At 51.7% G+C, this 26,986-nt stretch overlaps 1 protein-coding gene across 8 annotated transcripts in view; it reads right to left on the bottom strand.

The window, feature by feature from the left end:
- Window positions 1–4,453: 4,453 nt before the first annotated feature.
- The window catches only part of Bcas3 (BCAS3 microtubule associated cell migration factor), a 575,967-nt gene continuing 553,434 nt past the window's right edge, over window positions 4,454–26,986 (bottom strand). For 4 of the 8 annotated variants that reach the window (XM_048788041.1, XM_048788067.1, XM_048788070.1 and 1 more), the window contains 3 exons: window positions 17,080–17,145; window positions 8,483–8,573; window positions 4,454–5,259 (listed from right to left, as the gene is read on the bottom strand). In XM_048788041.1, coding sequence (XP_048643998.1) covers window positions 5,223–5,259; window positions 8,483–8,573; window positions 17,080–17,145 — 194 coding nt within the window. In that variant the 3' untranslated portion in view covers window positions 4,454–5,222. The remainder of the gene's footprint in view (window positions 5,260–8,482; window positions 8,574–17,079; window positions 17,146–26,986) is intronic. The other 4 variants (XM_048788051.1, XM_015495782.2, XM_048788076.1 and 1 more) reach the window with 3 other exon arrangements.

Genomic DNA, 26,986 nt, shown 5'->3' with positions numbered 1-26,986 from the left:
CGAGCGGGGTGGCTCGGCGGGCGCTGCGCGCGGCCGAGGCTCCACAACAAAGCTCCGGCCCCTGTCACTTCGCATCGGTCCGGCCCCGCAGACGGGCGGGGACGCGCGCTCAGCCGCCCTCCCCTCTTCCAGGCGGTCTTGGGCCCCGGCGTCGGCGGGCGCGGGCCTCGCGGCCTCGGGCCTGTTGCGCGCGGTCAGTACTCTCCGCTTTTCCCGCAACAACGAAATCGCGGGGGGCAGGGGCAGCCTGGGCCGAATGGGGCTGCTGTCCTGAGTCTGGCCAGGCTGTCCGTCGGTCTTTTGGCCCTGTAATTTCTCGCAGGTCCAGGAACACTGCTGGGACCTCCCTCGGGTTGATCCTCAAAATCGCAGGGGTTCCTTCGGGGCGCCCCTCCGTCCGTGTGATTGGGCGTAAATTTGCATGAGCCCGCGTGGAGTGGATGGCGGGGACGCTGAAGGATGTGTGGTCGTGTGGCAGAGGGGACAGATATGCGTGCGTGCGAGAAACCCGGCACTGGAGTGATCCTGGGATAACCAAGCACTTAGGCGCTCTGGGGTATATGAATGTCCCTCGGCTAAGCTCGGGTGGCCTGTGTGGTCCAATGAGTATGACAAGCTTTGGCGGTGCTGCTCGGTGCCTCTTGACGTCCTCTGTGTGCGTGTGCGCGCGCGTGTGTGTGCGTGTGTGTGTGTGTGTGTGTGTGAGAGAGAGAGAGAGGAGGTGGGGAGAGCAACGCTCGCGCGCATGTAGGGGGTGAATGAAGACACTCCCGTGAGTTGCTTCCCATCCACCGCTTCTGTGCCAGACCCGCGCCTCTAGGAGACTTGGCGCCAGCCAGCCCGGTTTAGCGGCCCAGCTGGGCTCCCCCGCGGTCCCGGGTCTGGCCGGGTGTGGGCCGCGGCCTCGGTGACCCCATCCCGCAGCGGCCCTGCCTGTCCCGTCCACTTAAACAAATTGCGGCTGACAGGCGCGCAGTCTCTCTGGAGCCGCCGCCCGCCCGTCGCCTCCCTCCCGCCCCAATTACCCCGCGCAGAGTCGGGCCAACTGACTGGGATGGGGCGGGGGACGCGGGAAGAGCAGGCGGCTAGACCCCCTTCTGGTCGCGGTGTGGCTGCGGTCTTGTGCTAGGACTGGCTGCGGAACCACTTCCTCTCGTTAGGCTCTGGGAAGTGCCTCCGTAGCCATGGTCTGCGTGGCCCAGGTCCCTTGTCTTTCAGGCTCATGGGAAGGCGAGGCCCAGCCTGGCTGTTATGGGGCGGAATGGATCTGGCTGGCCCTCGAGGGGCGTCGCTCTGCACCTGAGACAGAGAGTGCGGCTTGGAATCCAGGCCGTGCCTCCTTCGGACTTCAAGCGACTTCCTCAGAGTTTGGGGATCTTGTTACCCTAGGAACTGCGGACTACTTACTGCTCTGGGCCGCGGTTTCGCGGGTCGCAGCTGTGCGCTTAGGACATAAAGGTCGAAATAGTGAGGTGCGCGTCTTGAACCTGCGTATGCGTGGACGAGCAAGGGTGAGGGTGTCTGGGATCGCGGGGACGTGAACCCGCATTCTTCTGAGTGGCTTGATAGAGTGGGTGAAGCTCGGAAGGACCCACTGGGCCGCTAGGATGAGCCCACCTGCGACAGAGGGGCGGGGCTAGTCAGCTAGTGCTCACCAGGCTCTTGATTCGCAGGCAGTGGGGCAGGGATTCTCTGGAGCAGCTTTGTGGGCAGCACAATCTGGGCTCCGGCTGGGCTGCGCCATCTCTGCCCACCCTACCCCTCGCCCGCCAATGAGCTACCAAGCCTGGCCTGGCTTGTCAGCCTCCTGCCTGCAAACACCCTTTTGCCTTTCTGACCAGCAGCTTTCCCTTTGCCTGCTTCAGTTCTATTGCTCCTGATCCCTTCTTCCCTCACCCTTTCCTTCACAGATGAGGACCCTGAAGCCCGGAGGTGCAGTAATTCACCCAAGGCCATATGACTACTGGTGGCAGAGCTGTAATGGAATCCTGGGACAGTAAAGGAGCAAGCCCAAAGTCACTCCTTATTAGAAGGTGGTGATGACATTGCTGCCAAGCTGCACTTTTATGCTCATAGAGCAAGGTCACACTGACACTCCAGGATCTCCACCCTCCTGAGGTCTTGTTTTGAATATGAGGATGCTCTCTCCTTTTGTCCTTAGAGCTTCCAGGTCTAGGTCTGCAGGAGAGCACTGCCTTCCCAGTTACACAGGGGCCCTGACCTGGAAGCTTGAAGGGGTAAGGAAGGCATTGGGGTTAGTAGGATGAGTCCAAGATTATGTGGGGGCACAGGACAGGGACCTCAGGTCAGATTTGGGCCCTTGTAAGGGAACTGGCTGGGGCATGGGAAGCAGCAAGGTATAGACAGGGTTTAACTGGCTAGCTGTATGGCTCTGACTTTAGGCAAAGCCCTGCCTTTCTCAGGCTTGTCATCTGCAAAACAGGGACCAAAGAGTTTTGTAGTTTAGAGATTCTCCGACCTGTGAAAATAAAAGATGAGCATTGAGAAACCAACCCCAGCTGCAGAATGGTAGCTACCTGACTTGACTTCTGCATGCCTCCTGAGAAGCTGGTCCTAATATTTGTGTCTGTGGGCATGAATTTGCCTTGGGACAGCTGGATTTTTTTTTTTCTCAAGTCAACCCCAAACAGTGCTGTTCCTTTTGAGTTGCCACTCCAGGATCCTGAAGATATTTTCCCTCCATCAGATTGAGTCCATAGTATTTTGCCCATTGAATAGGTAGTGCTGTGAGAATCAGAGAGATCCCATGGCTTCCTCAAGGTCACCTGGTCCAGCCATAATTAGATTCAAGTTCTGATGACCTTGTAGGTGATGCTATCATAAGGTCTGTTGGGACTATTGGGGAGGGGGTGGAGATTGCCCTGGAGTTATCTTTAGAGGTAGGAGGCTGGCTGCTCCAGGGGGCTGTAAGGTCCCCTGCCCTGGGGCCCAGATCACACTTCCAGCTGATTACTGGCTATGGCAGGGTCTATAACCTCCCCAATTAGCCAGGGGCCAGGCCCAGGGCCTTTCTGATAACCTGAGCTCCAGTGGCAGCCGTCCTGGGGCCAGCTTATCTGGGCTTTCTGATCCTTCCCCTTCCCCCACATACTCCAAGAGTTGCCCTGACTGTGAGCAGATGAATAACCAGATTGTCCTGCAAGCTCAGCCAGCAAGTCCAGCCCTACACCCACCACTTTCCCTGACTGGAGGAGGCCACAGCTGTTTTGCCCCTACTGGAGGGGAAGGGCTGGGCCAGGGAGGACTCCTGACTCCAAGGTGCTCTGCTGGTTCCCTGCATGGCTGAGAGCTCCCGGGAGCAAGGTCTTCACCCTATCCACATGCCCCGGGGTGGGTACAAAGGGGCTTATGCTTCCTAGAACTTCTGTTCACAGCCCCAGAGAGCCAGGCCACAGGCAGTATACACAGGGAGCCTGGTGACATCCTCTTCCCTTTTGACTGAAATGCTACCTTAGCTGGGGGCTGGGGCCATGCCTGGCATGTCAGTGTCTCCAGTGCAACCCATTCCTGCAGCACCTGCCACTGGCTGTGCCCAGGCCTGCTTGTATTTCCAGAACACCTCACTCTGGCTCAGGGTTTCTCACTCCACAGGAGCCCAGGCAGGAGGGACCATCTCCTCAGCCTACAGAGTCTAGTGTGATGTGGGTCTCTTCTCCCCACATGCCCAAATGACCTCATGGAGGGGACTGCAGATTAAGTCTCTCAGGCACCAGGAATGGGATGGGGTGTGTGAAGGGGGCAGGGGCCCTGGAGGAAGATGGGAAGTTCTGCTTGTCTGTGAACACAACCCTTCTACAACTGTTCCATTAAACTTCACCTCAAACCACACCTGGCTCAGTGGGTTTTCTTCAATCCTCCAAGGCCTCGATGGGATCTCTCAGAAGTGTGGGCCAGGGAAGAGGGATTAGAACTGGCCTCAATCGCCCTGCTCAACACCTTCTCATTCACTCACCTCTTCTCCTTGTCACAATTCACTTAGGGAAGAGGGAGGGAATACAATCAGGACTTGCCATCTGAGGTCCCAGCCAGGTTTCATGGGATACCCACCCTCACCTAGCTGCCCTCCCATCTTCTGACCTTGAAAAGAGGCAATTTGAAGGTGTCCTGAAGGCAAGGCCAGGGTCTTGACCAAGCTCTCTTCTCAGTAACCAACATATAGGTCAGGCCTTGATGGCCTCCAACAGGGAGGGTCCATGCCTGGTGCCCCCAGAACTCCCTTGCTCTGGTAAGAGGCAAAGAGTTTGAAGAATGGACTAAAATTAGGCCCCACCCCAACTTCAGAGCAGATCCTCCTCCCCCTGCCTGCCCCTCACTGGCTTCTCCCACTGTAGCACATGTGGGGTACACTGTGAGCTGGGGCACATGGTCAAGCTCACAGTACTCTGTTGAGCATTTGGCGAGGACCCTGACCCTAATAACTCAGGAATGGACACCAATTGCAGCGTGATTTATTGGACAAGACGTGCACTTTTCAACAGGGCCTCAGTAACCACAGTTTCCTTCACTGAACAGCACAGGACCAGGGTAAAAGGGCTTAAAGATAAGAAAGATAAATTCTTCCCATGAGTTGATGGGGAAAGCATCCTCCCCTATTACTCTGGGCCTCAGTTCACCCCATACTGGAGGGGAGCTGAGCAAGGGACGCCGGGGGCAGTGTGTATCACAGCCTGAAGTGGGCTGGGGCTGAGACTATCCACTCAGGGCCAAAATACCCAGCTGGACCATCCACCCTCTCCCCACTCAGGCCCCAAGATCTGGCCACTGTTCCAGGCCCCTGTGGGTATGGTTAGAAAATACAAAAGCGGATCCAATGCAGGACATCATGTGCAAATGGAGAAGGGGACTGAGCTTCCGCAGTCTTTCTTGGCCACAGCCCCCACTGACTGGAACAGTAGAGGTCAGGATGCGCTGAGGTGCTTTAGAGAAGGGTCTTTTCTCAATCCAGGTAGGATGGGGGACTGTTGTCACTAAGCTTGGGGAACGTGGTTGATGAAAGAGGAGCAGACTGAAGGGCAGGACCAGAGGGGGGCTTCTCCCCCTCCCTCCAGTGGGTGAGTGGGCCGGCCAGTTGGAAGCAGGTTGCTGGTACCTACGGGAAGCCGGTGGGAAAGAGGCTGAGGGGCTGGCTCTCATTGGTGGGGAGCGGAGATCGGTAGCCATCAAAATTTCTGGGGATGCTGCCGCTGGTGGAACCTGAGCTGTTACTCAGAGTCTCGATGCTTCCCTCTCGCTGAAGTTCTGCAAGACAGAGCAGAGGGCCAGGCCTGGTCAGAGGAGGGAGCAGGGGGAGCAGGCAGACCCTGGGCCAGGCTGCTCACCTTGAGGCACCATTCTGGGTCCACTCACATCCTTCTGCAGGGGAGCTCCTACCTGCTCCCCAGAAGGGCCAGGTGGCAGCTCAGGTCACAGAGAGGCTCAGCCAGGGAATGGAGAAGCCCCCTTGGCTGGCAGACTCATTTTAGACCTTAGTCTTTTCTTTCCCTCATTGTGGGGAAGCCTGTTAGGCTATAAGTTCTGCCACACTGATGGTCGACAACACTGTTATTCATGGGGCATGGGCCAGTGCCTGTCCACATACTCATGCTCAGCCAGCATGCTCCTCCAGCTCCACAGCGTCTGCAATCCTGGATCTACAGGTGACGAGAAGCCAGGACTGCAGCTTCCCAGCCTGATCTGTTTCTATTTCTCCTTTCCGGTCCCACCTGTCCCTGGAGCTTCTGCCCCAGCTTAGCCATTATTTGTTCACTCGTTCTCACTCACACAATTTGTCTGCTGGTCAGGCCTTGGTTCATCCTTGATACCTTCTGGAAAGTGTCCTGTTTTTCTGTAGGAGGGAATGCTTGGCTAGAGGGGGGCCCTATTCCCAGGGAGAGAGGGTCTCTCCTTGCCTGAGTGCTTCCCTTCTCCCTTCCTCTCAGCCTTCAAATCTCCTAAAGGCCTCTCAAAACGGACATGTTTAGCCAACTTGTAAAGCATGCAGGAAGCACCTAGCTCCTCTCCTTCCCTGGCCTCTGCACATCCATACTGCCATCTTGAATTCGGCAGTCTGAACCGTTTCATTCAACTATTAGCACCTTAACTGACCCACCCAAGGCAGCAATGGGGTAAGGAGTTGGGAGCAGGATCCCTGCTTGTTGAATCCAAGGAGAAAGGAAGCACTTCTTGGCTTTCTGCAGATGACCGGGTTCTGTTCCTTGTTAGTTCTTTCGTGTGGGCACACATGCCTGGACAGTCTCTAGAGTCTTCCCCAGCCTGAGATATGGCCTGCAGCCTAGGCTTCTCCAAGGCACACCAGCCTGTGACTATGGGGTCTTGCCTATCCACCTCAAAGCAGGCACCAGAAACAACATGGTGTGCCCAACATTACACTTGCCTGGTCTGGCTTGAGACCTTGATCTCTAGCCTGCACCCGCTCTAGGTGCATGGCCCCCACTCCACCATACAAAGTACAGCTTTGGTGAGGGAATGAGTGTGTTGTGGTCTTCACTCCTGGGCTGGTCATCACCAGTTTGCCAGGAACTTTATAACCACTGACCCTCCTGCTCTGGAGGCCACCTATCCCTGACAAGCACCGAGGCTGCCTAGCAGCCGCAGCCACAGAGTGGGGTAGGAACAAGGAAGGAACCTGGGTCAGATGTTAGGGGCACTTGCACTGCACAGCCTTGGTGGACCTGGGCCTAGTCTGGGACATGAGCATGTAGGGACACTGGCTATCTCTCAGCAGTTTGCAGGCAGTGGAAGGAGTGGGACTGTGGACGTAGGCTGAGGGCCTGGCTGTAGTCCCTGATCTCCAAGAGACACCAGTTGCCCTTAGGGCTTTGATCCTGGGAAAGTCAAGAGATATCTGGGTATAAATAAAAAACAAGGCAAGAGGTTACTCATTCTTCAGTACCACCCTAACCTGGGTACAGGCTATCACACCACAAGAGGGAGAGGATGGAAAAGCAAAGAGTAGACCCTGGACATTCTATAGGAAGCTTCAGACTCCAAGAGAGACCCTCCATTCCCTTCTTTAGCCACAAGCAAGCCAAGAGTTTGGGGGAGACCTCTGAGGTTACCACTTGGTTTCAGAGGCCCATGCCCTCCTGCGCGGCTGTCCTGGCACTAGGGGGCGCTGACAGCAGGGCCAGGAGGGCAAGAGAAGAGTATGGCAGGAGCAAGAAAAGCACAGGCTTCCTTGAGATCTGGACACCAGGCTGAGGAAGAAAGGAGCAGAAAAGGCCACTAGTATGGGGAAGGGTGGCCCTGTTTCCGAGCAGAGGGACAGTCCCAACAGTCTTGATGCAAAATGCGACACATCCACACTAAGGAAGGTGAGGAAATTGTAGCCCAGGACCAAGCGTGGGACTGCACCACCCTTGGTGTCAGTCCCCAGCAACACCCTCAGCAGCCTCAGTGACCCCACCACACATCTGAGCGGACGTACCCCACATTCATCATGTGACTATAAAATGAATTTGCTGCTCTGGGGGCCAGGTACAGCCTGAGCTTCCTAGCTCAAAATTTTCTCCTTGCTTAGGCCTGGGTAAGAGGGAGATGGGCATGCCTCTCCCTCACCCCCACATCCTGGGGTAACCAGGGCTCTGCTGACTTGTTTCCTGTACACCTCATCACTGCTACTGCCCTGGTGTTGCCCACCTGGGCTCCTGACCTCCAGACCTCACCCTCGCACCTACCCCCACAGCAAGGCACAGTGGTCTGTGCACAAATCTCTCTTGCTTTTCATCTGCTTAAAGACCATCAGTGAACCCTCATGGTCCCCAGGATAAGGTCTAACCTCCCCAGCTCTACCAAACAGCCTTGTATGCTCCGCCTCCCAGCATTCCACACTGTTCTGAGGAACCCAAGTAAGGAACCTGAGTAGACAGCTCTAGGCCCTTGGACCTGGGCTCCTGCGTCTTCCTGTGACTGAAAAGCCTGCCAGGCTCCCTGGGCCCCAGAGTGTTTGCTCATTTTCCCAAGCATTGCATGGGTGTCTGCTCCTCTGTTGAGTACTTCCTGTTCCCATGCAGAACCCACCGTGCCCCACCAGCCTCCATGCTGACTCCTAGGCAGGCCCTCCAGTGCTCCCAAGTGTGTATTTCCTTCCAGGTGCAGAGCCCTGGGGTAGGGGTGTCTGTGCCTTAACTCTGTATTCTCCAGCAGCAAAACTACAGCCTAGAAAATAGCTGGTGCTTAAAAATCACTTGTGGAATGAATGAATGAATGAATGAATGGCATGGAAGAGAAGCTGGGAAGCCATTTTCCAGCATAAAGCAATAGGAAAAGGTCCTGGGATAGTCTCCTAGGTACTTTCCTTTGTGCCTCTGTCAAACCCCTTGTCTCTTCTTTCCACTAAAGACAGAAGAGTGAGCATGTGAGAACGGGGCATGAAGGAGGGGTGCACGCAGGATCCCCCCTTGGAGTCATCCCAGCTGCCCAGCCCTAGGAGCAAGCGGCAAATGGAAACATGTGGCCTTACCTTCCTCCATCCCGAATGCATGCTTTGTTACTGTTGGGTTGCTCACGGACGCTGGGCTGTTGGCATTGTTTTTTTTTTCCTTTTTTTTTCCCTTTTGAAAAGAAAAGCATTGAGGAATCTTTTTGGAAAAGATATGGACAATGATCGAGAAGTACACTGATCTCTGCAAGCAGGTGGAGAGGGTGTGAGGAGGCATGGGGGTGTCACACTGGGAAAAGGGTAAGCTGGCAGCAGAATCCTGCAATCAAGGACAGTGACATGCATATGTGAACAGCTGGAGACTGACAGGTCTTGAGAGTCCCAGAGATGGAACTGTTGTGACCCTTTCAGCATGGGGGGTGGGGGAAGAGGAGTCACACATTGAGCATGAGAACAGTTTTGGGAAGGGTGGAAGATGGGAACCTATGGTCCATGCAGTGCCAGATGAGGCCCCATGCAGGTAGGTTTTGGGGAGAGGAAGAGGGGAGGAGATAGGCTGCCCAGTTTCCAGTGACACCTTGGACCTTTTGACTTTGCAGCCAGCACAGGCTGCTGCCCTCCTCCCCATCCCCAAGTCCCCCATCTTTGGGCAGCTCTCCTGGTATGGAGATAAACTTGTGGAAGAGTCCACCAGAAACCTACTGGGCCCCAGGAGAGCAGGTTGGCAACTCTGCGATTGGAGGAACATTCCCATCAGCCTCCCCGATAAAGGCATGGAGGTTCTGGCTGTTGGGGATAGTGAGCTCTAAGAGAGCTTGTTCTGCAGTCCCGAGGTGGGGGCAGGGAATGAGGAGTAATCCCCAGAGAAATGCCTGGACCAGACATAAGAAAATCTGAATGTGACCTCACATTCTCCAGGGGCTTGGTGCTCCTGGGAGGTGGGTGCCAAATCCCCAACTTCCAGAGAGCAAAACCAAGGATGAAGAGGAAGCCACTGGCCTTGGGGTTTGTTACCACCTGAGGGGAAGTGGTCCCAGGGAAGGACACACGACCCTGACTGACACCCCCAGGCACCATTAAACCTGGCCCCACCACTGATTATATTCACCCATCCCTGCTGCCTCTTCCTGTAAAACTGGCTTTGGACCCACAGCTGCCCCTCCACATCATGGGCTGGGATGGGACTGCCACATGGGGTAGAGACAAAGGGAGAAACAGCAACGAAAAGGGAGGAGTCTCTGTTCTTACAAAGCAAAGGGATGAGAAAAGTTGGATCCTCATTTCATTCCACCACATACACAGCCTGCCAAACTTCAAAGGTATCAGAGGAGCAGAGAGGGGTGGCTGGACTTAGGTACAAGTGACCCTGGTTACCTGGGAGTGTATGTGGAGGAAGACACAAGGGAGGGTCATGCTCAGTCTGAGGAAGTAGAACATGACTGCCTACAACTGAATATCCCCCTGCCCCTCACCATGCAATGGGATACCTCGCCTCCCTGACCATGGCAGAGACGAGCACAGATGCTCCTGGGAGTTGTGGGTGGGAGCTCGTGAGCAGCGTTGTGCTGGGGGCAGATGGTACACCACCCACATAACCGTGGTCTGATTCCCTTATTCCCTGGCAAGGGTGTGAGCTGCTGAGGGCACAAGGCCCGAGTGAGAGCTGGGACAAGCTGGGGAAGCCCAAGTGGGTAGGGGACCCCAGCAGAGGCCCACACTTTGAAGTCCAACCTTGGCCTGGGTGTTCATTGGACAGGCCAACCCTCAGACCCTGGGGGCACCGTGGAGAATCTCTCTAGGGGATTTAGAACGAAGTCTGTTTCTGGGGGTCAGGGAGAACAGTGCTGTGCGTGTTTGGGAAGAGGGTGCCTGGGCGCGGGCTCAGGCTCAGCCTCGGGGCAGCCCTGGCACTTCCGCCACCACAAAAGGAGCAGCGCCTACTGCCTGACCCCTCCAGTTTCCTCCAAGGCTCCAGCCAGCCTTGCTCTGTGAGCGTCAAGATGCTGCTCATTAAAGGGATTAGCAGAGCACTTTTATTGGGCCCTGGCTGCAGCCGCACACCCCAGTCCTAAACTAACCACCCACGCTGCCTGGTGGGAGTGGGATTAGATCTTGTGAGAGGAGTCTGCCTGTCCCACAGCCACGCCCACTTCCGGCTATGCTGGGGTGGGGGAAGCTTGCCCCCCCCCTCCACTCCCCACCCACAGCCTCCACCAGGCTGAGAAGGTGGGCGGAGGTTAGTGGAAGGTTCTGCACAGGTTAGTGGAAACAGTCTAGGGAAGAGACTGAGAGTGCAGGCTCCCGCCATCTGCTTCTGGGAGACTGGGCAAATTACTCAAGTCTCTGTGCCTCAAGGTTCCTGAATGTGAGGCTAACAATGTCTGCTTCATAGCCTGGTTGTAAGAATGAAATTAAATAATGCATGTAGAGCGCATCACAAAGTGCTTAAAGATTCCAGTCAGCAAATGTGAGTTACTATTATTGTTGCAATCGAATTAGTCATTGCGATTATCCACAGGACTTCAAGGTCCCTCCCCTGTCTCCTTCCCCAGCAGGTGTCTCTGCCACCCAGGCCCCTACCACCTCAGCCCCCCACTGGAGCCTGGGGCAGATTCTTTTTAATCTAGAAATAGCCTAGGGAGGTAGATGGCAGATATGTGTTTACAGCTTTTCATTTCCCTCCTTCCTCTTTGCTAACACCCTCTTCCAAGATGGAAAATAAATTTCCAGCCCTGTTGACATGCATTGATTTTTCTCTCCTGCATCTACCTCCCAGTTCTCCCACATTAGCAGGGGCTGTGGCTGAGACCCTTGCCTGGGACGCTGGGCTGTTGGCATTGTTTCTTTTTTTCCCCTTTTGAAAAGAAAAACAGAGTGGCCAGCCACACTGCTCTGTCTTGCCCACTGCCTGGCTCAGAGGAATGCAACAGACAAAACAACCCTTCTGCTTGAGGGTTTTGGGTAGGGAGTCAGGTGTGTCTGTATGTGTAGTCCTCTCCTTAAAAAGGTAGAATTTTTAGGGCTGGGGTTGTAGCTCAGCAGTGGAGTGCTCATCTAGCACATGTGAGGCCCTGGGTTCAATCCTTAGCACCACATAAAAATAAATAAATAACATAAAGGTGTTGTGTTCAACTACAACTAAAAAATAAATATTAAAAAAAAAGGAGTTAGAATTTTCAGCATCTTCCCTTGGTATATGGTAAAGACACCAGGGGACCACAGGACTGTCAATAAGTCCTGCAAATTGGTTCAAATGGGGTCTGTCCTAAGCAAGCAATTTTGTCAGCAAGAGGCCTGCTTACAGGCCCTGGAACCAGCTATGCAAAATGGCACTTGGAGAGAGAAGGGCTAGGGGATGGGGAGGCATGAGTACATCTTGTGGGGGCTAAGCAGGGTCAGAAGCTTCCTGGGGCTAGAACCTGGAGAGCTGGCCCAGACACTAGCTAGAAAAGGTGACCCTGGAAGACATGGCTAGGGGCTGCTTGTCTTATACCAGTCCAGGGTCTAGAAACTGCTACTGTCTCTTGGAGAATGGCTGAGGAAGTGGGGGCCTGTTCAGAGAGACCCAGATGGAGCAGGCTTAGACTGCCCCACTGTCAGAGACCACACTCATGCAGGAGCCAGCCTCAGCCCCCAAGGCACTTTTTAGGCAACAGTTAAAGGAGGCAGCCTACAGGGAGGCCTCACTTTTCTGGAACTCTGCATACCCACCTCTGAGCCGCCTGGCTCTCCTACGCCTTCCCTCCTCATGCCCTCTCCAGGCTTCCCCCTCAGGAATCTAACTTAGGCTTCAGAACTTACAGCGATGCCAACAGACTAGGGGTTCTCTTTGTCCACTCCCAGGAGGTCTTGGGAGGCTGGGGCTGAGGCTAGAGAGGTCTGAGACAGGAGTCATCTTTCTCCTCCAGCAGGGAGGGGATTTTGTTCCCTTGCCAGGCATGGGAAGGGGGCAGCTTCTGGAAGCTGATGTGAGGATGAAAAGGCTCCTCCTATTCTGATCACAGGAATCCTGCTTTGTGCTGCTGGAACCAGGAAGCAGATGAGAAGCAGGCCTGGCTCTGGCCTGCGCTCTCTTGGGCTTACCACCCAGGGTCTGAGTTCAGACCCCTGGCCAACTGATGCCACAGACTTCCGGTGTCTCAACACACACAGCCTAGCACTCCTGAGTGCTTGCGACACCTGCCTAAGGGCTGCAGCTTGGGTCCTTCCTGGCTGGAGTCTCTTTCAACCCATGGGGCCTGCCAAGTATACTCTTTCTCCTTGCCCAGCTTTTGTTCATGACTCCTTCAGGTACTATGGCCAGAACATCGTGACGGAATGAAGTCAAGACTCCACAGCCTCTCCTGCCACCCCTGCCTCCACGATCAGCTGCCAACAGTGATTGTAAATCTTGGCTGCTTTCAGCTGAGGAATCTGGGAACTGCTTCTCTTGGCCACAAGGGGAGACCTAAAGGCCTAGAAGACTTCAGATGCTTCTGGGTATCCCTGACCCTAGAAGGTAAAAGTGGTGATCAACACTAGGAAAGGATGATGATGAAGCAGACTGTGAGATGGGCAAGCCAAGGCCTCTGTGTTCCTTAGTTTCCACCCAGAGAAACTGGGCAAAATGCACGACTCCTTCTTCCACATCCCCTCTGCCCTCTGACAGCCAAAGAGGAAAGGCTCCTAGGAACCCTGTTCACTACAGCAGGCCATTAGACAGTGGGAAGTAGCTTAGATCTTCAAATCCCTTGTGGGCCCAGTAGGGACAGGGAAGGGGGCACTATGACAGGAGATGTTGGAATATGGGGCAATAAAAGTAGCAAAGAGAGTGGGAGGGAGGGAGGCTGAAGAATGAGGACTCAGGAGATCAGGAGGGAGGCCACTCTGAGTCCTGCCCCATATTCACCAGGCCTGTCCCTTATGACCCCTATCCCCTCTCTGCTGGAGCTGCCACTGTGTGTGTGTGTGTGTGTGTGTGTGTGTGTGTATGCACGCACGCATACATACATATGCAGGGCACAGAGTTCCAGGCAGAGCCCTGGACTCTCCTTCACAGCCTTTGAAGCACTGGCCAGGTTAGGGTCTGGCTCCTTTTCCTAGGTCCCCTCCCAACAACATCCAGACTGCCACCTCAATCCTAGGCAGGGAAAGAATTGAATCAGTCACACTCCACTCCCAGGAAACTCACACCATCCAAGCCTCCCCAAGTCTCAGCTTCAAAGGAGATGGCAGAAAGATCACCTGTCCAGACCACCTTGGTTGGTACCTTATGCCCTGTGACCCTCTCAGAGTCCGTCATATTAGAACTCTTAAGTCCTGGCCAAGGCAGAGTAGATCCTGTCACAGCATACTGTATGTGGGGACAAAAACAGCTAAGCTGACCCAGCTCACACCTGCAGGCCTGAGGGGTCTGATGACTGGCTGAAGCCAGGCCTCAAGTCAATGAGATGCAGGAGAAGCCCTGACAGAGCTCCCTGTGGATGGTCAGGAGGACAAGGGCTGCGGAGGAGGCTGAGACATTGCTCTGGCCCCGTGCTGTCACAGACGTGCTGAATGACCTGGGCAAATCACTTTGCTTCTCATCTGCTTCGGCATCTGTTGACGGAGAGGATGTGCTCTGGGGACCTCACTGGGTGTGTAAACCTCTAATGAGAAGAGAGTGTGATGGGGCGCCAAGAGGCACAGTGCGTGTAGAGACACTGGATGGGAGATTCTCCAGCAGTAGGGGCCCCTGCAGCCGCACAGCTCATCTGGGAGAGCTGACCTTCTTTCCTAGCTCCAGGTCCTTAACACAATATTGAGGACAGAGCCTCGGCCTTTTCAGGCTGACCGAGAGCTGAGCAGCACAGCCGACATGCCTATGGGCTTGGCGAGTGTCCAGCTGGGGGCTTTGACTTGACTTCTTTGTGCTGGGTTCTAATGAGGGGCCGGGAGGAGTCTCAGACACGGCACTCATGCCCACGGCCTGTGGTTCAGAAGAGGAAACAGAGCTTGGAAAATCTCCCTGGGAACCAGGTGCCTGGCAACTGGCTTTGACCTGCAGGTCCCCTGAAGTCCAGCCACGAAGCTTGGAAACCCCCACCCCAGCTCCCAGGCAGGGGACCTCCTGAGCTAGCCTGCAGCCTTGTGAGATAGCACAGGGCCTGCAGGCCACAGGAGAGACACTGTGCTTTGAACATTGCTGGCCGGCGGGGCCAGAGCCACATCTGGTTCTCATTCAAATGTCCAAACGTAATTAAATTCTCTACGACGCAGCGGAAGAGCTTGGTAAGATGTGGCTTTCCCCCTTTTCCAACGAGGTTAAGAAATCACAGCCCCCTCATTCTGCAGGCAGACTCACTGTCTTCCCTGCCACTGGTTTGTCCTGTTCTGGGCTCTTATCTGTTTTCTAGAGTTCATGGGGCCGGGGCCAGCGTGGGGCAGGCAGAGGCCCCCACCCTGCTCCACTCACCCACCTGAGAGGGTTAGCAGTGGAGGCCAAAGCTGAGCAGAGTCAGCACTCTAAGGGGTGGTTGGCTGGGGGAGGGTCCTGACCCCACTCTTCCTGAAAGGGTCTCCCCCAACCTTGAGGAGATAGCCACTGTGCCAGGGCTCACCTCAGTGACACCAGATTCCTTCTACTGCTGAGATAATGGGGGTCTTATAGTACCCCACCACAGGGATGCCCTTCTTCACAGCTTCTCACAACGGGAAGTGCTTGAGAGCTATGATTCTGGAGACTTTGGGACAAGTCGCTGCCCGTGCCCTGGCCTGACCCTACTGCCCAGGGCAGAGTGAGGTAATTCTGCCAAACTTCTTACTCCCCACCCCCCACACAGGGAGGAAGAACCATCTACAGACAAGGACAAGAGTGGCTTCAGAGCCCTCTCAAGGACTCCCTAGGACTTCATGTCTCACAGGAGTGCTTGTCATTTCTGGCCTGTGAGGGCTCTGAACAGGTGAAGGGACAGCAGGGTCCAAGATTCAGTTCTCTCTGAGAGGGAGGGTGTCCTGTCATTTGGAAGGACACTCACTAACCACTAACCTCAGCTTCGGTACCTCCCCGGCGCCTCTCCTCAGCCTCCTGCTCAGGACTTCCACAAGGTCAAGCAGAATGTTCCCGGGATGGGCTGCTTTTCCCAGCTTCCCTACCCACCCGAGTGTCTCCAGTTTATGCTTTCTTTTTACTTAGGGATTTATGACTTTCATGGTAATGGGTTCCATTCTATTTCCTCTATGCCTATTTTTCTAATCACTGTGGTATAGGCTTTATGAGTGTTTCTTAATAAGTGGGGGGCATTTTTTCTTTTGAAACATACTATCTTGTGAGTTAATGACTTATTGTGGGTGTGGGCTGAACAAGGGGGGGTAGGGCAAAATAGTCAAGATTCAATAGAGCCGTGCTGAGGTCTCTTTAAGACTCCTGGCCAGCTCCTGTGTTAGCACTTGCTGCTCACAAACACTCCTACCAGAGGACAGGAACTACATAGAGGCACACATGGCATTCATATGCCAAGGAATCCTTACCCAGGGAGAGAGCGCACACATGCACATGAATGTGTACGCGCACACACACAGAGGCTCATGAGAACCAAACGATCCTGGTTTCACTGACCTGGCTCTAAACACGAACAGTTTTTATAACTGTTTTCAAATATGAAGGCTTAGCAATGGATTTAACTGGTGGCACCTAGTGTCACTGCCACGCGTCTGGGAGCCTTTACATTAGTGAATAAGATTTTAAGGAAACCAACCCACTTCTTGGTCCAGTTGTCCTAGGCCAAACCTAGCAAAAGGAATGGAGTCAGGCAAGGTGTCTGACCCCCAGAGGGTCCCAACCTGTGCTGTCAAGCCCACAGGTGGCCGTGGGGAGAGAACCGGGATCCGAGTGAGCTGCTGCCCTGCCGCCTGCCTAGATGAGAGAGGCTGGGCCGGTGCCGGGTGTGCCTTTGTGCTGCTTCCACAGACTGGCTGCTGGTGCCGGGCGCTATTCATTATTCAATTCAGCTCGCTCAGATGAGCCTTTCCATTTGCTCCTCCAGGAGGAATAACAAATCTAGAAATGCAATTCCACTTTGGTGTATTAAGATATCGATTTGCCTGTCGAGTAGAAGTGCATTTGTTCTGTCAGCCCTCCTGTGGGTAGGAAGGAGTTAACCAAATGTTTATCACGAGGCTGGCTTCAGAGTTGAAAGTAATGTGATCAGTAATGAATTTTGTGTTACATTAGGTTGTATAAATGGACAGACAAGCGCAGACAACAAGTGGCCAGGAGTCGGGGCTAATCTAATGATGTAAAAATAGAGACAGCACCAATTATACCAGGGGCCAGCTCCAGGCTCCTGCAGGGACTGCAAATGAATAGGTACAAATCAAATTACTCACTAATAGACGCACTACAAGAGGGGCAGTCAATGGTAAATGCATTAGAGCCTAGTGACCTCTCTGCTCTGCACAGCAGAGTCCGAAAATTTGACTTCCATCTTCAGAGTGGGGGGCAGGGAGTGGCATTCTCAAAGAAACTCTTGTTGGGTGAAGGATGGCAACTACTCCCTATCCCACAGCAGTCCCTTGCAGAAGGTACCTCCTGTCTGAGGTGACCTCTTGCCTTCACTCCAGTGTCTCCAGAAGCCCACAGCGGGTAAGAGGGCACCCACTTGAGGACACAGAGAGCAGCAGGACAAAGCCCTCCGTGTGGGCAAAGGCAGGTTACATACCCAAACACTTCACAGCCACGTGTCTCTCAGGGGTGATGTTTTTTACTGCTACTTCAAGGGCTGTGTCTGTATTGAAAATAAAATATTTCTTTAAAGAGGATCACACAATGGACTTTTAAGAGCACAGGTTGAGTAGATATCAAAATCAGGTTTGACCACTGAGAGCTTTGCAGGTGGTGGTCACGGTCTGTTCCGAGGCGGCGTATCTGGGCTTTACAGATTTCTCAGTAGCCTGAACTGTTGTCACCCTTCCCTTCTTCCTCCTCCCAAGTCCAGTCAACCAAGTTTCTACATCCGGGCCTGCGGCACAGGTCTGGAGTAGGGAAGGAGGTGGAGGCAAAGCTGGCTTCTCAGGTGGCCCCTCAGGTTCTCTTCCCCCTCTTGGATTCCATGGATTTAAGAATCAGGTCTGAAGTTCAAAGCTGTTTAGCAGAGTGGCTAGGCTGCTTAGGGGAAGGATCATGGAGATGTGCTCGAGTGCATTAACGATATGCTCATATTTAGCTCTCAGTGGCTTGGGGATGAATAAAGTATGAAACCAAAGATGCGCCAAGCTTTCCAAGGACCAACCCCTGCTAAATGGAGGCGGGACCCCTGGAAGGCTTGGCCTCTACTTCCCCAACCGGCCCTAAGGACTGCACCAAGCAGGAATACACATCAAAGTGGAGATGGCATGCTAGTCCTGGCCAGCCGGGTCTGGAGATGAGTGGATGGTACCAGTAAAATGAGCACAGGGGGCACAAAATGGAAAAAATCAGCCTGAACAAATGAAGCAACCGGATGGTGATTCTCCCCAAACTCCATTAAATACCCAGAGGGATGGAACTGCAAGCATGGAGTTACACTACATAAGACATATGTGAGGGCAACCCGGGAGGTCTAGGCAGCCTGGCACGGGGATATTCTGTTAGCAAACTTAAAAATGTCTTAGGCAGTGGGCCTGCAGGTCCTTAGGGACAGGAAAGAGAGCAGAAATCTCCAAAAGTCAGAGGTAGGGCAGTGGTTTCTGGTGTGGGCACTCTAAAATGTCCTCTGTTAAATGCAATCAGGCTGCTCTGTGGCTTGGCCTTCTTGCTCTCATTCTTGAGTCTCAGAGCCAAGGCGCCACTTTCTGAGAGGTCAGGAGTCATTTTCAACTTTGCTTTCTGTGTCCGTGTGTGTCTGCCCCTCCTTCCAGCCATGATACCTGGGGGCTGGTCTGTATGAGACCCACTACCTTCTGAAAAGGTGAGGGCAGAAGGAAAAGGTGGGCATTTAACCATCCATGCCTGCAATCCTCTTGTTCACACCTCACAGAAGGGCCAATGATTAAAGGTGAGTTCTCTGGCAGAGAAGGAGGCACTGAGAAAAATCCTCCCTTTGGTTAACCATTTACCTGTGTTAATGCTTCAGACCAGGGCCCTAGCTCTGGGGTTTGACAGCCTCCCCCACTGGTTGTCCAAGCCTCTATGTTTTCCCCAGTCACTCTCACTTCCATGATGGGGTAAACACCTGGAAAGGAGAGTAGGAAGGGTCACCAAGGAGGCCACACCGGCACTTCCTCCTTATTGACAAGTATCAGTGCGCCTTGGTAAAGGAGGTAAAATAGACTTTGGGGAACTAGGAAATGTGCAAGGAGCTTCACAGCCCTTAAGTCCCATTACAGTTCTACATCTTGCTTCAGCTTCCAGAGGAGAGAAGAAGAGAGGGGGTGGGGGGAGAGAGAAAAAAATCAGAGCTGAGACCTGGCCTGAAACTAACAAGTATGTCTTTAAGTATAACAATTATTCCCATTGCTTTGCCTGGCTTTCGTTTACCTCTCTGAGGCCACAAAAAGCCCATCCAGTCATTCAACAAACATTAACTGAGGCTCAGCTTGGCTCTTGTCCCAGTGCTGGATGCTGGGCTCAGCTTCCAGGCAGTGGTTAAAGGTAACAGAGATGAATCCTTGACCCAAAGAACCAGAATTGGGTCTAGACAAAACTGATGTCACTATAGGTGAGGGAGGGGCTGAAGGGACCACCAGAGCTGGTCCTATCCCCCGTGGCACATAGACGGGAACCTGCCATTGGTAGTTAATGGAAAAGGCAACAGATGCTACTTGCCCATGGCTGCGTGTCCTGTGAGCAGGTGGCACAGACAGGAGAGAGACACATGATTAGGGAAGGCGTCACAGAGGAGGGGCCTAAAGAGCAGACTGGACAGAGGTGGGGGTCACTGCATGGTGGTGGGGAAACTGAAGGGCAAGGAGCCTGGTGTGAATGTGGAGACCCCAGGCACTTTCTGACTACGAAGGTGAGACAACAGTCAGAGCAGACCCTCCTTGAAAATGGAAGTTCCCTTCTTCCCTGGGGAACTTCTACTTTGTGAAAAGGGCGGGTCATCTTTTGTCAGGAGAGACCAGCAGGATGTAAAGAACTGGGTGCTCTTCCTAGATACCCCTCTTTAACCCCACATCATTTGGTTATGATCTTACTTCAAGTCTTTTATTTCTCTGTTTGAAAGTTGGAGAGGCCATCTGTCTACCTGCCAGGGCTGTGAGGATCAGCAGACACTTAGGTGGCAAGCAGAGTCTGAAGCAAGCACAGGAGCCTCCTGGGTGGCCCCGGTTGCTGCTGTGAGGGTAAGTGAGGTGATACCAAGTGCTTAGTGCAAAGTCCTTAGTAGGACAGTGGCCAGCACTCCACGGGATAGGAGGCTAACGCTTACCATATTTACTGGTTCCCTCTCCATCGTCTAAGAGAGGAGGAAATTGAACCCAGAGAGGGAAAGGCCTAGGGTCACACTTCCCCCACTTCTTGATGACAGCTTCCAAATCCCACCAAAAAGGAAAAACAAACATTCTTCCCAGAGGCAGTAGCTGGGTGTTGGAAACTGAAAGGACTCTTAGATTTGGCCTTTCCTACCAGTGGAAAATAGCTAGGAACAGGCAATCTGACACTGAACTGAGACACAAATAGCAACACCCACAAGGCCACCCCTGCTGCAGCCACCACTCTCCCACAGTCTCAGTAGCTGCTCCCTCCCGTCCTGAGCAGGGCTGCTTGTGGGCTGCTTGTGGGACTGGGCTCTATCTTTGAGAGGCCCTGTGTGTCGGGGGGCTTACTCTCTTCTCCCACCCTCAGCAATAAGGACATCCATTGCTGAGAAGTTTAGAGTTTCTTTTTTTGCATCTTAGAAAGAACATGCCCTGTGGGCAGTGGAATAAGACTGACCTCTGCTTTGTCCAGTGCATTTGACGGGCCCTGGTGGGAAGCTGGGATTAGGAGTCAGAGAACAGACCTCTAGGTCAGCTCTATTGCCTCCTTCAGGGCTATCATCTCTTCAAAGGTGGGAACCAGGGCTTATTTATTCTTCCCCAGCCTGGTGTGGAACATGGCAGATACCTACAGAGAGCCTGCTGGCCTACCTGCTGTGACCACAGAGAGAGTGCATGGGGCCACCGAGGAGTGCTGAGTGCTGAGAGAAGACACTGAAAGCATTTTTGTAAATGCTGGAGAAAGAAGAAAAAAACCAGGCCCATTTAGAGAAAGCAAAGGAAAGGCCCTAGGTGCCTGGCTAAATTCCTTGGATGGTGACAGTGTTTGCCAAGGAACCTGGTCTTGAGGCAAGAGGAGGCATTTTAGGAGCAGCAGGCATTCAAGGATATTAACTAGAGAAGCCCTAGGTCTTTGGCAAGACCAAGCCAGAAGCTATGCCTTGAGGAAGTGAGAAAGTCTGATTATAGGGATCATCTTCTCCCATTTTGAGAGTGGGGAAGGGATTCAGGAAGCTGGAGAGGTAAGACTGAAAAAATAATAAAAGACTAAATACTGGATCTTTTGTGCTGCCACATTAGGCATTAGGGAGAACAGATATTCTTATTCTCAGGAGGCCAAGACATGGTGACCTTTCCCAGGGTATGGGGAACACCATTTCAACTCAGAGGCTGTAGAAAGACAGGACAGAAGATTCTATGGGAAAATCAGAGCAGCCTGGTGGTTGTGTGAGGCAGGGACTGTCACCCATGGGGCCATGAACCACCCTGACCTCTGTGAAAGTGGCATTTTCAGCTCCCAGGTTTGCTTAGGATAGGAAGAGGGTAGCTGACCCAGGACAGAGGTTGCCCACCCCTCCCTTAGAAAATTTTAGCATTGGGAAAGGGACCTGAGGGGCCCAGACACTCACTGCCAGCTCCTCCTGCCACAGCCTTGCAAGGTAAAAGATCACTAGGTGCAAGCAGATGGGGCAGAGTTCTTCTCTCCGAGTTGCAGATTTTTCATCTGCGGAAGGGAAAATCTTAACAACTGCCGCATCCTCCGAAATGTCTGCAAAGTCCAATGTGGTCAAATAGTTTTTATGGTGAACACTGATGATTCAGTTATTTGCTTTGAATACAGGGGTTGACCTGTGAGTAGGAATGTCTGAAAAATCAGAGAATTAGTTCGCAGCCCTGGTGCCTGCAATTATTATCAACTGATTTTGTGGCACTTTGTGATGGTAGGGAGGGACTTATACGGTCCCTCCTAGATATGCACAAAAATGTTCCCAGTCCTCAGCAGTAGGACAAGCAGGAGATCCAAGGCCCACTGAACTTGCTAATCCTAGAGGTAGGACAGGGGGTGGGCTGGGGGTGTCCAACACATAGTTTTTTGGTTTAGGGTACATGCCTAATCAACTCCAGTCACAAAAGCTACCACCTTTTGGGATTTTAATTTCTATAGTTGTGAAATTAAGGATGTTATTAGCATGTGTGTGCTTGTGTGCATGCACCACCCCCAGCCCTTTAAATTTTTTTTTTTTTAAACAGATGCACACATGCACACAAATAAATACTGCTTTTAGGTTATCTATTGCAAAGCACAGGCAATCAACAGATACTTGTTAATTATCTTACTGAAACTTCCTATAACCATTTAAAAACTGTGTCTAATATTTCAAATGTGTTTTGCATGTTAGGAAGAAAAAAGGCTCAGTTCTTTCAATAAATAAAAGTAGATTCTGACAGAAGTTTTTGGAAGAGCTTTAGTTGAAATAATCTTACAGGCTTTTCTGCTGAGTAATTAACAGACCAGAAAACTCAGAGGATTTAGCAGAATAAGCTAGAGCACTGATTTTCAAATGGCAGATCACAATTCATGGAAGGGTTATGGAATCATTTTAGTGAGTTGTGACCACCTTTTCTTTCTTTTTTTTTTTTTCTTTTTTTTTGCAGTGCTGGCTCTCGAACACAATGCCTCCTGTGAGCTCGGCAAGCACTCTGCCACTGAGCTACATCCCCAGGCCTCACGACTGTATTTAAAAACAATGATAGAAAATACTAGAATGCATCATTGCTTGTAATGTTGTTTTGGGAAGGTCTGCATAGTTGGGTGAATCGAGTCAGGAAATTTGCCAGAAGATAAGAGGCAAAGATTGAACCTACAGTGTGGTTCCCAGGAAAGAGTGCTTCTGGACTAGCACAGAGACCGTTAAGGACATGGTAGACAGAAAAAGGTGGAGTCCCTCCCCTGCCTTTAATACCGTAAAGGGCTGTAAAGGAGAAAGGAATAGTGAGTCCAGGCCTGCAGGAAACAACAGTCGCTGGGGTGAGACAGTCCTTCATGCCCTTGAGAGCTGACTTCACAAGCTCTAAGGAGTCAACAGTAGCAAAAGTAGGCTGCCTGCCACAGAGATGCGGGCACAGTATTTAACCAGGGGCCGGGACTTGTGCAGGAGGCCTGGGCTGCTGACATGAGATGTGGGAGAAGGCAAAAAAGAGACATAAGGTTTAACTAGTAATCAAAAGAGCTAAAGTTTATGCTTCTTTTTTTTTTCTCCTTTTTTTCTTTATTTTTCTTAGGGGAATACTGGGTATTAAACCCAGGGCTCTACCACCAAGCTCCACCCCCAGCCCTTTAAATTTTTTTTTTTTTTTTAAACAGCATCCCACTAAGTTGCTGAGGCTGGCCTTGAACTTGTGATCCTCCTGCTTTAGCTTCCCAAGTCACTGGGATTACAGGCATGTGCCACCACACCTGGCAAAAAGGTCAAAGTTTAAAGAGAAAACGTACTTAATGCATACCCAGATGCTTATTTAAAACCCTTCTTTTGGTATTAAGTTATATCTTTACCTAGACAGAAAACAATTGGAATAAGTCAGTGTTTTGTTTATTTTTTTAAATTCTATTTTTCTAGAAAAGGCAATATTGAAAGGAATGTCTGCTAAGAAGGAATTAGTCAAGTTATTTTGAGGAGGATGATCGCGAGGGGAGGGGGCTTTGGGGGACAGCATTCCAGGCAAAAGGAAAAATATGCATAGAGAGCTCCCATGTGCTCAGAGCCCTCAGGGATTCAGTGAGGCTGGAGCTTGACAGAGCAGCAAGAGACAGGTCTGGAGAGAGGGCAGTGGCTGGTCATGACTCTGTACACACTGAGATGGGGTGAACTTGGAGAAGGGAGGGGTGAGGCGAGAGGAGTTCAATTTTCAGCTAAATGTGGATTCATCAGTAGGTAACTGGATAGGTAGTCCTGGAGGTTAGAAGAGAAGCCAACTTGGAAATTATTTGGAAACCATCAGTTGATGGATAATAATTGAAGCCACGGAGGCAGAGATTGTCATGTACTGAAGGAGAAGGGGGCCAAGATAGCCTTAAGGACAACATGGAAGGGAAACCCAGGAAAGGGACTGAGAAGTAGCCAGAGGCAGAAGAAAAGCCAGGAGCTTGTGGTGCAGCAGGTGTCCCTGGGACAGTGCTTTTAGAAAGAGGGGGCAGCTCACAGGGCTAGGGTTGAGGTACCTGGAAGTCAGGTGACTTTGGGGAGAACAGTTGTGGCAGGGCAGGCTGGGGGCAATGACAGTCCCTTCTCTGCCACAGGAGGAGAGGGGACAGTTGATGCAGGAATGCTTAGGATCTGGGTGGCAAGAAGTTGAGAAAACGTGGGGAAAGAGAGATGAATGGGTAAGTTTGAAATAGAATTAATATAGAAGGAAAGAAATTGATTTCAAAGATGAGGGACTAACTAAGCTCTCTGACCATACTAATAAATGATGAGAACAGCAAAAAGGGATCCAAAATAAAACGCACACCCTCAATGCTGGGGAATCTCACCAAGAATACAAATAGGCCAAAAGCCATCAGCAGCAGGCTGAGGCTGTGGCAGAACTGCTGGCACCCAGGTGGAATGCAGAAGACTTCACCCAGCAAATAATTGCTATGCATCTGCTACATGCTGGACTCTGTTCTAGGCACTGGTGCTGCAAAGATGGGTGCAATCCGTGACCAGGAAATACACAGCAGGGCTCAGTGGCAAGGGGCTTCGTATTTGTAGAGGGACCAATCTGAACAATATATGATATTTTTCTTCAGCAATCCAGGTTATAAGAGTACAGCTAGACTGGCCTCAAATTGTAGTTTTGCTGAATGGGACAATGGAAGTGTAACAGGGGTGAAGGGTGTAAGGACATTAGCAAGAAAGCAATTCAGCTAGTTATGTTAGAGCTGGGCTTGCAAATCACATATGTGAGCTAATTAGACCAATTGCTCAGCAGCCATCACAGAGGACTGAAGTAACATAACACCTGTCTATGGATAAGCCATGCTTTAAAACAGATCTTCTCAAACTTTAATATGCATGGAGGTGGAGGAGTCTTGTTAAAATGTACATACCGGGCTGCAGGGGTAACTTAGTACAGAGCAAGAAGTGCAAGTCCCTATGTTCTAGCCTCAGCACCGAAAGGAAAAAAAAAAAAAAAAAAAAAACCAAAAAACCCCCAAATCAAATGCAGATGCTGATGGAATTGGACTGGATGGGGCCTGAGACTCTGTATTTCTTTTTCTTTTGGCTGTGTTGGGGACTGAACCCAGGGCCTCACATGTGCTAAGCCTGTGCTCTACCATGGAGCTGTATCCCTAGCCAGCTCTGCATTTCTAATCAGGTTCTGAATGATGATGGAGCTGATGATCTGCAGACTACTTTAAGAAATAATTTATTTTTAATTAACAAAATTGCATATATTCATTGTGAAATGGCTAAATTGAGCTAATTAACACATGAAATGCCTCACATACTTACCTTTTTTTTTTTTTTAAATCTGCTGGCTTAGCCGTTTTCAAGAATATCACACATTGATATAAACTATAGTCATCATGTTGTACAATAGATCTTGAACTTTTTTTTTTCCTATCCAACCAACACTTTGTATCCTGTGACCAACAGCTCCTCACCCCCCTTCTTTGAACAATGGGTTTTAAAAGATATTGCCTTGCTTCTGGGAGAGCTCTTTGGCCCTATGGTACAGGTTAGCTTAGCTGACTGGTTCCTTCTCTGGAATTTGGCTAGCAGCCTGATAATGTTGATAGCTTGAAAATGGCACTGTTAGGAGTTTTTACACTACAGAAAGCCACAAAGCAGGGCTGGCTTGCTTCTCTTTAGAGAGCTGTTTGTTAATCATTCTCCAGCATGGCACTAGCTAAACCTATGTAGCAGCAAGCACGTGTACAATAGGCTTCAGGTCAGGGGTCATGAAAGCAAGTTTCCACTTGGCCTCTGTGCTTTGCTCCTACTTTGATAAAGAAGCATCAGCCCTGGTTGCTCTATCACCTGAAGGGCCTGTTGGGAGGCATTAAAGGAACTGACTTATCTCTGGTACATCAGAGTACCCAGCAGAGGCAAACACTCGATGTCACCCTATGTGTTTGTCCTATGAGCCACTAAGAAGTAGGGCTGTGGGAAGAAAGAGAGGGACAGAGGTTGCTATGGGCAAAGGGTGACTTGCTGGAAATTCTGACCCATGAGGTACTGTATTTCCCTGGCTATCTCTAAGTAGGCTGTCCTTGCCATAGGTGGACTGGGCTGTGCTTACCAGGCTGATACTTTATCTCTAGTTGGAAAATGTGAAAAGTGATTCTCAAGAATGGAGAAGGAAACTGGTCTAACTTCCATAGTATCTGCTTTACTTACTGGCCTTTAAAATGAGGCAGAGGCAAAAAAAAAAAAACCCCAAAAAACAAAAACAAAAAATCCCATACATCTATTATGGTCAAAAAAGACCAGCTGAATCTCTTTTAGTGACAGTTTGAGGAAGAAACAAAATCCCTCTGCTGAAAAAAAGGGAGTCTCCTATTTTCTGACCTGTGGGTCATGCAGTTTTAATTTCCTCTTTCTTTTTTTTTTCATTCTTTTTAATTTCATAAACCTGCTTAAGGCCACAAGGACTCTCCTGAATCCCTCAGCTGTCTGGCAGATGGACGCTGCCAGTTTTGCCCGGGTTTCTGTCTATGCCAGGTAGAAGCGCCACAACTCTGACTGAAGGCGCTTTCAGATCTGCCTGCCCAATGACTCTGAGGTGCCACGGGGCTTCTGAGAAGGAAGCTGCCGACAACGCCTGTCTAGGAGCTCTCAGGGTCTCGGGAAGGGAGGCTCCTGGGGTGAGCCCAGGGATACCAGGCTCTGGTTCACTGGAGCCTTGGCTAGCTAGATTCCGTGATATGTAGTGAGTGGCTATTTAGAAAGGCAAGGTTCAGGAAGGGGGAAGTTTCTGTTCTTTAGGCAGCTCCCAAGGAGTCTGGGCTCAGGGGCTGGGAAGTGGCAGAGCTGCTCCTTACCCAGGTGCGACAGCAATGGCCTGAGGATGCATCACCCATGAGTTTGGGGCATGAGGCTAAGGCTGCCATGGTAGGGTGATGTGTGTGTGTGTGTGTGTGTGTGTGTGTGTGCGCGCGCGCACGTGCGTGCGTGGGACAAGGCTTGTTGCAGCTTCTGAGGCCCACATCTTTCTTTCCAGGGAAGAAGAGGGTGTAGAGGGGGCCAGTCTTCAGAGGTGGCCATCTCCCAGGCCCTGATATCCAGCCAAACTCCTCTCTTCCTCCCTTCCATTCCCATTCATTCCATTCTGCTCATTTGCCAATGATGGCACAGGCACCAGGGGCAGATTGCTATGTTAGTGCTGTGGAGGTGATGTCTCTGC

The sequence above is a fragment of the Marmota marmota genome, unplaced genomic scaffold (assembly GCF_001458135.2).
Source record: "Marmota marmota marmota unplaced genomic scaffold, marMar, whole genome shotgun sequence".
Classification (NCBI taxonomy): domain Eukaryota; kingdom Metazoa; phylum Chordata; class Mammalia; order Rodentia; family Sciuridae; genus Marmota; species Marmota marmota.
The sequence above is the reverse complement of the archived record's forward strand: the minus strand, read 5'-3'. Positions and strand labels throughout refer to the sequence as shown.